Here is an 11,507-nt window from a genome sequence, read left to right on the forward strand (position 1 = left end):
CGATGCTGTGTCTGCACACTGGGAGTGGAGAGGGCTCAAAAGGGATCAATGGATACCACCAGCACTTCTGTACCCAGCGAGTCTCGCCTCTGCCCTCACTCCAATAATGTCTCCTTGTAAGTCTCTGGTGCCCCTTGAACGCAGCTGAATCAGCACTGGTGCTCGGAGCAAATAGGTACATCCCTGTGAAAATCCGCTTCCGGAAGCGGCCCCTTTAAGAGGCGGGCCGCTGCTGCTGCTGCTGCTGACTGTGTCCCTCTCGGCCACTGGAGACCGGGCAACCTCATGTCCTCACCCCGTCCTACCTTCTGTTGAAGAGTGCTTTTTTGGATTTCTCTCTAATTTTATGGCTTATTCATCTAGATCCCAGGTGATTTTTTCCTTGCTGCTGCTCCTTGTTTCCGTCACAACTTTGATTTGGTCGCCAGAGGATGAACGGAGCCTCTATCATTTACGCCATTTTGGTTGTCCCAATGTTCTACATAGTTTTAGGAGTCACATAATAAGGACAAAGCAGCTTTCCCCTGGCCTACCCCTCCAGGCCCTTGATCCTCATCCCTCAGAGGCAACCAGTTTCAACTCCGTAGCTTTTTCATTGGTATTTACTTCTATATTTCTATATCTTGGTTTTCTACAAAAATTTAGACATTATTAATTTTTAATTGTAAAGATGGGGGTTTAAATCTCTTCTCCCTATTACTCATACACACACACACTTCTTACTTTCTTCTATCCAATACAGTTGCTTCAGTTCTTTCACAGATTTTTATTAAATCAGTAGTGTGTTTATTCTATTAGGATTATGTCATTGCTGAGCCATACAGAATACTGTAATCAGATTTTATTTCTTATACAATCTTTATGTCTTCTCTAGCTTATAATTGATTTTTTTTTTCATTTACTTACCTGTGGCAATCGCAAATTCATTCCCATACTATCCTCCAGAGCTGTAAAACCTCATGATAGCTAAACCCATGAGGTCTTCTACTCATTCCCTTTTTTCCCTGGAGTCATCTCCCCTGGTGCCCTCTACCCTTCTGCTCTAGTCTGGACAGGTTGCTCTCCAGGCTTGCTGCAAAGCTATTGTCCTAGAGCTTCCCTTCAGCCCATTTGAGAAACTGCTTTCATCTCTCTTCTGTGTTGAACTCCCCATTTCCAAGATCCCATGTCTTCCTCTTAATTGATTAATTCCAGTGGCTTCCTGCGAAAGAGTGCCTGGGAAGTAAGTTGTTGTTGTTGTTGTTGTTGTTTTACTTTATCTACAAATGCCATTATCCTACCTTGTCCGTACAATCCATTGAGATTGAGAAATATTAAAATAGGAAGCACCTTATTGCAATTATTCATCCCAAGGTTTGACCAAGCATGACAGAAATTCCAATGTAATAGTGGCTTGAATACATTGAGATTTTGTCTCTCTCACGTAAATGTTGGCCTAAGTAATCCTGGGCTGGTATAATGGCTCCACAGTCATCGGGAACCCAGGCAGATTCCACTTCATGATTCAAGATAACTGCTGCTTCAGCTCCAGGCTTTGCATCCTCACTTGAAGAAAGAATAAGAATAGAGAAGGGGAAGAAGGGACCACCTTTGGAGGACATTTTGTATCAGTTGCACACATTATCTCCACTTGCATCCCATTGACCAGAACGTGGTCATATGTTTGCATTAACATTCTATTCTTATGTTATCTTTGTTTTTAACCTTATTTTCATGATACCTCCCATTGCTTTTATTATACCTATATATCTGGATCATTACTATTATTATATTTTAAACGCATGATGTGAAGTAAAATGTTTCTTAATTTTTATCACTTTTATATCTTTAATTTGTAACCCATATGTTGCTGTCACCACTATCACTTCTGTTTCATAGGGTATTTTACGTTTGAAGCACAACATAACATATCCCTGAGAAGAAAACCCACCCCGCAAATCAACAGTGATTTTTGAATATCTGCCTTCTTGTCTTCCAGATTAACTCTGTCCATGTTGGTGGCTTTAGGCTTCAGAATTGTTTTTGGCTTCCTTGATGGTAGCAAAAGTGTAAGGCAGGGGATGCTACATGTTTCTCCCCATGCGAAGGAAAGTGGTTTGCATTGAGGAAAAAAAATGAGTATTGCGTGAAGAGAATGGCAGAGAGAAAGAAGAGTCTTGGCAGCATTCAAGTGCCCCGTTCTCTTCGTTTCTAAGACCCTGCTATATGTGTGACCTTCCCGTGGTTTGTTCAGTGCTTCCATGGATCCTGTTATCGATAAATCCTCCTTTTGCCCAAGCCAATTTGATTGGGATTTTTATCACTAGAAAACACAATAATCTTGAGTAATTCATATTCAAATAAAGTAGCTTGTTGTACTTGCAACAGAGTGTTCTCATTGTGCACCAGGCTAGTTTCCCAGGGGTAAAGGTTGGGAGTGATGGCTAAAGGGTGCAAGGCTTCTTTTCAGAGTGATGAAAACATTCCAAAATGGAGGGTGGCGATGGTCGCATAACTCTGTAAATATTACCAAAAGTCATTGAACTATGTACTTTAAATATTCAATTTAAATTTGAATTAATTTCGTTAATTAATTTAAAATTAACTTTTTATCATATATGAACTATATCTCAAAAAAGCTGTTTTTAAGAATTATTATAAGTTCTAGAATTACCATCTGTACCTATAAAATAGTTAGCACGGGACCTTCATTATATCTACCTGAAGCCGATTTGCACTCAGGATCCCGTAAGAGCAGTGATCAAGATGATCGATAACAGCGCCACAGAAAACAAGGCAAGCTGTGTTCCCGCAACAGCGGAGCAGGAAGTGTCTGTCCTCAGAGACCAACGAAAACAATCACTGTGGCTTGGGCCACAAGGGTTTCTGAAAGAGATGAAAGGGAATCAATCATGTTGGCCACTACAGAGTAAAGACTTACTTGAGTGAACATTTTCAATATAATAAAAATAGAATTGAAAAGTCTTGAGAAACATTAGGTTCACTTTCCAATATAAGCATTAGGTTTCTTTTCATTTACACTTGTAATTAAGAGCACCACCTTAGCATGGGTTAAAATAAAAAGGGGCTTACTTAGAAGAAAGGCCTGGAAAATCTATTATTCAGCAGTTTCTCTGATTTATACATTTTTACTCATTCATTCTAACATTTCCTGGAAGCCTTCCATGTGGGAGGGGCTGTCATCATCCCTAAGAGCACGGAGGTGATCAGGACATAGTCCTAGCCAGGAAGAGTTTACTGCCCAGTGGTGGGATCTGAAGTGCTCAGGTAATGACAACCAGGTGTGAAAAGTGCTGCAGTGGAGGCATGGGGGGTGAGGTGTTAGGGGGGCCCCAGGGCCTCTCAGGAGGGAGTCAGCCCTCAGAGGCATGGCTGTTATGGCCTTTTTACTCACGGCTAATTGTGGTGCTCTTTACCTGACTAAGCCTCCACTTTCCCACCTGTAAAGTGAAGCCAATTATAGACCATAAGAAATTATCACATCCATGCATTAACTGGTCTAACTTAAAGAGATAGAGATCAAACTTATATCATGCTTCGAGTTAGCTCACTTAGAAGACTGTGACCTGGTGTATAAATTTCTGGAGGTAGTTATCTAAATGTTAAATACCATTAGTATTATCAGATTTTTCACTTATTTATTCATCCAAAAATATTTATTGAACGTCTTTTATTTATACTTCTCAAACTGGAATACACAATATAGGTGAGTAGAAGTATATCAGAGAATATATAGACTCGGCAGTTCAGTATTGTACATCTTTTCAAAGCATTAAGTTTACTCAGTGTAAGTAATTCGTAATATTTTTATGTTAAAATAAATATAGGTATGCTACAGAGAAGGATGCAAACACATATGAAGTTTCAGGACAAAGCACTTGAGGCTTATTGTGGACTACTTTAATATGTCTTCCAGAATTCATGGGGAGGGGGAGGAGAGTTTTTTCATTCTCTTCCGCCATTAATTAAATATCAGTTGTTAAGTAAGTATATTAGAAGATGCAAAATATACATCCCTCCAAGAGTATATGATCTGAGCTGAAACAAGATACACGAACAAATGAATTGAATAGATATCCATATAGTGTCTTTTGAGATGTGTGAGAGATCGCTTCTGTGTCTGTGAAGTCATTTTATATTAGACTCCTGCCATGATAGAACTGTGAAAAGCCAATTCAGGGGACCCACTAGAGGAACCTGGAGGTAGCTCATTAAATAAACAGATTCTGAAATTCGGCAGGTAGCTCATTAAATAAACAGATTCTGAAATTCAGCAGGTAGCTCATTAAATAAACAGATTCTGAAATAGCAAAGGAAGGGTCCTTCTTACACAGATCAAAAGCTTACAACCACTGAAACGATCAAAGCAGATGGGCTTGGAGGATGTGAGAGGATTACAAAGGGCTGGAATTGGGGAAAGGCCATTCCAGATGAATGGAGTGATATCTAGAAAAGGGACAAAGTCAGGAAAAGTAAAGTTGTATTTGCGGTTCAGGGTTCTGTTAGTCTGAATTAGACATTTCACCAAGCATTTCGGGACAGCCTAACGAAGAGACCTTGAAACCAAGGACAAAGAATTTGAAATGTACCTGCCATTTAGCACATGCTCAAATGAAGTCCACTGACTTACACAAAAAGGACAAGGCAGATGCGATAATGTGCTCCACTACTCTATGGCAGATAAAAACAAGTTCAGCATCAGAGTCTGCTTGAAATGTTTCCAGTTTGCTTCTTCCTTTTCTTCCTTCTCCTCCCTGTCTATTCTTTCCCATTCTGAGAGAGAGAGAGACAGAGACAGAGACACAGAGACACAGAGACACAGAGACAGAGACAGAGACAGAGAAACAGAGAGAGAGAAAGGGTGGGAGGAGAATTTTGCAATACCATCCATGCCATTAGGTTCATTATTTGCAATTAAGCCCAGGAGTAGTCCTCTGTGATGATTCATTCAGAGGTGGAATAATTTGTGCTCGTGGATAAAGGGGGAAAGGGTTGGGATTGCCCAGATTTCGGTGTGTGTTACCCTGGCAAGTTTGTCATTTTTACGTCTTTATAGTTGCTAGATTGTTCACTCACTCTGGGAAGGAACTGAATATCTTGATTAATGTAGTTCCCTGTGTCTTGGCACATAGTGTAGAGGCTTGAGGGAGTCGATAAATAGTACCCTTCTCACCCATCTTATCTCTGAACCGTCTGAGAGATACAAAGGAAGCAAACAGATGGAGACAAAATAATTAGTAGCTTCATTCCTGGTAAAAGTAGAATGAGAACATGTGGTTTATATGTAGCAATAATGGGCTGCCTAGTAACTGAGCCCAAGAATTAAGCAGGCTGACCCATGCAGCCACAGAAGCCCTAGAATACCCCAGGTCACACCCCACTGGGAAGAGCCTTTATTAGGTGGCCAGGTGCAGACAGAGCACGTGTTTTCTGCAGACCGACCCCAGAGAGAAAGGGAGAGGAAGGTCCAAGTGCTGTATGTCAGCAACTTCTTCCCAAACCAGCAGCATGTCCTGGGGAGAGATTTTAGCAAAGTGGCTTTAGAGGACAGATGTGTTACCCTATCAAGTGTCCCTAAGGGCCAAGGACCAAGAAGTCCTCACATATGTGGCATTACTAACCGTGTGTACTGGGTCGTCTATGTAGTGGGCAACTTACTAAGGCCAACTTGAAACAAAAGGTCTACTGAGCAAAGGTGCTCGGTTACTCCAGCTGGTCCTCTGTCCGGCAATGGAAGCTGCGGCAAACCTTGTCTTAGGGAAGAATCATTTCATCAGCCCCTCTTAGTTATGAAATGTATTGTACAGGATGCTTTAGAGGAGGATAAAAAGTGTATCAGACGGAACCTTGGCACTGTTTTCCCTGGGATCTCTAGAATGCAAAGCAGGTCGCTGGGAAGGGATGGAATAAATTTGCATAAGGAGCCCAGAGCCTTCTGGGAGGGTATGAACTGGGGCTCCAACATCTGCTTTCAGAAATCTAAAGACTTGCAAATTGGCTGGCCATGGTGGAAATAACATCAATTTTTTCCAAGAAGCAATAAAATATGGGAATACAAAGTAGATCATAGCAAAAAGGTTTTTATCTTTTAGATAAGTTATTTTTAAAACAATATTTTTTCCCTAGAAGGTGGAGATTTGCAACAATAATAACGAAAGCCTAATGACATAACGATGCTTTTCCTAGTAATATATACATATATACATACAATATTAATTTGACAATATTAAATCAGTGATAATCATCATGGAAATGGGCTGCAAGTAAATAAATGGTATACTGTAACAGAAGGATGTAGGGTTCTGGGCCAGTTAAAACTACATATGAGATTGTGACTAGAGCAAATGTTTAGCTTATTTATTAAACTAAAATTTTCAAGCTTAGTAGCACACAAATAAAAAATGATCACACTAATTACAAATAATTATTGCAAGTTCATTTTTTTAAAAGGTCTGATATGCTCTCTTCTTGGCAACAGCCTAGTGTGTGCTCTATATGTACGTCAAGTTCAAAGAGTTTTAGAGTTAAAAAGGATCTTAGAAATCATCTAGTTACTTAGTTAAGCAGATACCCCAGTTCTCTCACTTTACAGAGGAGAGTAAGTGATTACCAAGGTCAAGTTATTGCAGGGACAAAACTAGATCAGTCCTTTGTTTTTTAGTTCATGCCTTTAAAATGTACATTTAAAAATATCTCCTATTTCTGAATCCTGTCTATTTTAGACTGACTTTCCATTCACTCGATCTAAATTAAAGCAGTTTTCTGCAGGGACAGAAACAGCAGAATGGAATCAATAATTAATACGAAGTTGTCCCCAAACCCTGGCACTTCCTGGGAACAGAATAAATTACAGTGAGATCTATAAATTTTTTTCTGTGTAGTTAATGATCCCTGCGAGGGGCCCCAGCACTGTGCTCATATGGTGTTTTCATAAAATTTTCAAAAGTAAGATATTTTAATCACAGTTGGTTCAGACAGCTGTCCCTATCCAGTCCAACTTCCCGTCTGTCACGTTTCCCTAGTGTCAAAAGCATTAGAGTGGCTGCAGGCAGTTTGGGGGTCCTGCTAGGCAGAAATTGAGTAGAGAGTGTATTTTGTTAGCTGCAATTTTGAAAGTAGTTTTTGAAAGTTCAGTAAAACAAGTGAGAAGCAACAGACATTATTTGACTTTTAATCATTTATGTATTAAAGAACTGAAAGAAAAACTTTTTCTAGCATCATTGAGGTAAAATTGACAAAGTTGTATAAATTTAAGGTATACAATGTGATGATGTGATATATGCATCTATTGTGAAATGATTGCCACAATAAAAACACACCTATCACCTCACACAATTACCATGTCAAAGAAAATTCAGATTAAAATATTAATTGAATATGAAAAGTGCTTACTATGAAGAACAAAATCAATAAAAATTAGTCTGACATTGAAAAGCAAATTGTGACCAAAATATTTCAGATGTCATAGCAAAAGCAGTAATTCATCAAGGAGAAGAGATAAATTTCAAACAGAATAATAAATAGGTTTTGAATTGTTTAGTAATTTTATTAATGAAGAGGAGAAAAAACATATTTAATTGGAAAAATATTTAAATTTCTTGCTAATTAGACGTGAAACACTGCCATCTAAAAATATAACAGAAATTATAATATACCCATCACGGGGGTCATAGAGGCAAACTAGTAAATAAGTGCCATCAATTCAAGAAGTATTCAGTATTAGATACTGTACAAGGAAACTGGAAAATATCTTGAAATCTTACAGCTCATACATGAGTGATAAAGATTTCCTCATGTTTGATCCCAAACCTCAATGTATTTGTACATAACTACTAATAAAATATGAATTTGAGGGAAATTCTTCTCAACTATCAACAGTAAACAAATTTTGATGAATCATGGTTAAGGAAAATCTAAATTGTCTTTCTATTCTTGCCATATAAAATATTACAAAATCATTTTTTTATGAAGAGAAATGCTTTTTTAAATGTAGGGGAAAAGAGGTTAGAGAGATGTGTGAGATAGTTAATTAATAAAAAATATTTTATTTTTCTGGATCGTGTGGTGTATGTGGTACTTATCAGCTTCTTAAAATTTATATTTTGCTGTCACTTCTTTTATTTTAAAATACTCTTTCATACCTGATTTCTGTAATTGTAATTTTGTATTCGTTCATCTTAAAGAGGTCCCCAAAACTGAATACACTACAGGACCCACAAAACCAGGACCTGGCCCTGGATGTAAGTTAAAATGACAATGTATTTTCTTAACAGGTAAAATTAGGGATCTTTTTTGCAGCTTTTGGGGGACACTCATTCAGATGCTGATCAGTATGGTCACGTGGTTGTGGGTTGGACTGGGCCTTGACCAGCAGGTGGCAGTGAGATAGAGCAATTCTGAATGATAGCACCAGTTGCCATCAAAAATAGCTGTGAGATAAAAGGTTATTTTTGCATACTGCCTGGTACCAGATGTTTTACTTTGGTGTTTTGGAGTATTTTAGAGGAAGAATGTTTTCAGAAAGATATGAAGAATAAAGATTGCTTTCCTAACCAGTTAAAATATACTAAAAGAATCTTATATTTAATAGCACATAGACCCCCTCCCCACCCGCCCATATTATAATTATTTGGTTATATCATTCGGAACACCATACTTCAGAGTTTTACTACACCAAAACCTAAAATGTTTCTCCTAAAATGTGCCTTCTTCTTTATTACCCTGTGGGAGAAGCCATTGTTTTTCCACTTAAGAAAACCTCTTCTAATTTTGAAGAGCAAATATAAATTTGCAGGGTCTGTTACATGCAAAACTAAAAGAATTTCATATTGACAAAGAACAGCCAAAGCAATCATAGCAGCACCATGGGCCAGTGGCAGGTGGAAAGATCACAGTGGGTCCCCATGCCCAGACCCCTTGCTCAGTTTCATATCCTTCTGCATCAGCTCTGCACAATAGCATTTATGAACTTGTTTATCAGTTTACTGTCATAGCTACTTCCTCCATCCCCACTCTATCACATTTATCTTCCTCAAATAAAGACTGATTACATCACTGTCCTACTTTAAGATGGTGGCCTCCACTAAGGACAGTGTATGTTCCTTAGAAGGTCATTTAAGGATCGATGCAGTCCAGTCCCAACTTGTGTTTCTCAGTTCACTTCTGGCTACAATGCCCACTCTGCTACCTCATGCATACACTCTATATTTTAATCACACAGCTGGACAGGGCAAAGAATATACACTTACTAGGCAGACAGGCTGGGGTCAATATCTAACTCTACCACTTCTAGCTATGTGACTTTAGAACTATTATTTAATCTCTCTTTATCTACAAAATGACTGCAATGATCTTTTCCTATCAAAAATGGCTATTTACTGAACAAATATTTATAGAATGTCTACTATGTCCCAAATGTTGTGCTTAGAACTTAATAAATATTAGTTCTTTTTCTCTACACCTACTTCTTCCTCACCTTTGTTAATGCAGTTGTTTCTGCCTGAGCAGACCACTCTTCCCCGCTTATCCTTCAAGGCTAAGTTCAGTAGTTATTTGTGACATTAGTGAATGCCCTTCCTCAGTACTTGGAAGAGCAGTGTATTTTGCTGTGTATTTTGTTAGCTTTCTAATGCATTCTTTCCTCCTATAGGAACTGGGAACTGGGAACCCTCTGAAAGTAGGAATGATTTCTTATGTGTCTAAGTATCTTTGCATCTTCTGCATCTAAATATGTACATTTGAGAGGAAAAAATACAGTGTTATCTATTGTTACCAAGACTTCACCACTCTTAGCATGATTCTCTGGAAATTAATCATAATACTCTGTATTGAAGAGTCCCAAACATTGTCAAACTGTCTTTCATACTGTGCTGAATAACTTCCTGACTTGACGCAATAAAGCCCTGTTAATTTGACATATGAAGCACTAGAGAAAATGAGCTTTGAATGAACTATGTTTATTTTTTCTAATATTTGTATTAGAAAACAGTTTTTAATTAGTTAGCTAGAAAATAGCCATTCTTGATGCTTTATATTATTTTTGAATTAATGAGGTTTAACTGTATATACTTGTTTCTGCTAATATTACCCACATTTTTGTCACTTGGGGTTTTTTTTGTCTATTTCTCCCCACTTGAATGTAAATGTTCAAAAAGGCAGAAATCTTGTTTATCTTGTTCACTTCTGTGTTCCCAGAACCTAAAACAGTGTTTAATAATGTTTGTTGACTAGACAACAAATAAATGAATGTATACTATATTTTAATTCTTAATAGAATCTAAAATTATTAAAATGTAAAATGTTATGTACACCAACATAGTTAAGAAATTAGTTAAACTATAACCTAAATGATCCAATATTTGTAGATATCTCCTTTCGTATGACCCACTAACACTTCACGATCTCTTGTCTTAATATCTTTTTGGTTCCTAAGCCACCCACTACAGCCAAGCCTTTTCCACATTCCGTTAGACTCATATCCCATCCCTATTCCTTTCCTTCTTTAAAGACACCCTTGCTTCTTTCTTTACTTGAAAGGTTAGGCCAATTATATGACCTTCTCAACTTCCTTCTCTTCTATTTCAAAGTTAAGTCATCATTACCTTTATTCACAGTTACTGTTCCAAGCCTCACACTGTTTCACCTCTCTACCTGTCTTCTTTCCAGAATTCTCTTTCCAGCTCCACACGCCTGAATCCTGATCATCCTTCACAGCTTACCACAGAAACTTTTTTCTCCATGCAGCTTTCTTGGATCTCTTCAGCCAGAAGTAATCCACCCCTCCTCTGACCTTTGTCAGCACTTTTTGTACATTTTCCTTTGGACAACATAAAAATAAGGCCCACTTTGTGCAAAACATTGTAGGCGTTGAGGAGGTTAACAGAACGTGGTTCCAGCCCTTGAGGAGTTTATTATCTAAAAGAAGTGTAGCATAATAAACGACTATGAAGAAATATTATCAAGAATGTTTTAGATCTTGTTAGAATATAAGCTACCTAAAGCAGGTCTTTATTTTCTCATCTTTATATCTCACAGAGCATCTTATACAGTGCCATGCACTAAGTCAATGCATGTTTCTAGGTTATTTAAGAAAATTCCGGCTTTCAGAACAAAAAAAAGTGCTTGCTTGCCTTTCACATAACATTGTCCCGGAAGGAGATCCTCCACCATTAATCTCAGAATAAGGTAAGTTTCCGTGTGATCAGTCAGCAGATACTGAAGTCGTGTGCTAAAAAAAGGAGATTGTTCCTTCTTGTTTTTTTTGTGTTTTTGTTTTTTTGTTTTTTTGTTTTTTTAATTTAGCCTAAAAGAAATGAGGACTGTAGCAGAAAAAGGAAAAAGAGGTAAATGACACAGATATTTTAGATGTACTAAGACCTGGAGAACCCTGAGCTGGCAGATGGGTATTTTCCTATTAGAAGCTAACTAGAAGTTGATTTTGGTTTTGTTTTGTTTTTAGTGAGGATGATATATTTTGGTTTTTGTTTTTTGTTTTTTAATGCTTTCCA

At 37.8% G+C, this 11,507-nt stretch overlaps 1 protein-coding gene across 1 annotated transcript in view; it reads right to left on the reverse strand.

Annotated features, from left to right (window-relative positions):
• The window catches only part of CWH43 (cell wall biogenesis 43 C-terminal homolog), a 52,931-nt gene extending 51,330 nt beyond the window's left edge, over positions 1–1,601 (reverse strand). Inside the window, exon 1 of the mRNA XM_011362653.2 lies at positions 1,424–1,601. Coding sequence (XP_011360955.2) covers positions 1,424–1,601 — 178 coding nt within the window. The remainder of the gene's footprint in view (positions 1–1,423) is intronic.
• Between the last annotated feature and the right edge of the window lie 9,906 nt (positions 1,602–11,507).

The sequence above is a fragment of the Pteropus vampyrus genome, unplaced genomic scaffold (genome assembly GCF_000151845.1).
Source record: "Pteropus vampyrus isolate Shadow unplaced genomic scaffold, Pvam_2.0 Scaffold77, whole genome shotgun sequence".
NCBI classification, from domain to species: Eukaryota; Metazoa; Chordata; class Mammalia; order Chiroptera; family Pteropodidae; genus Pteropus; species Pteropus vampyrus.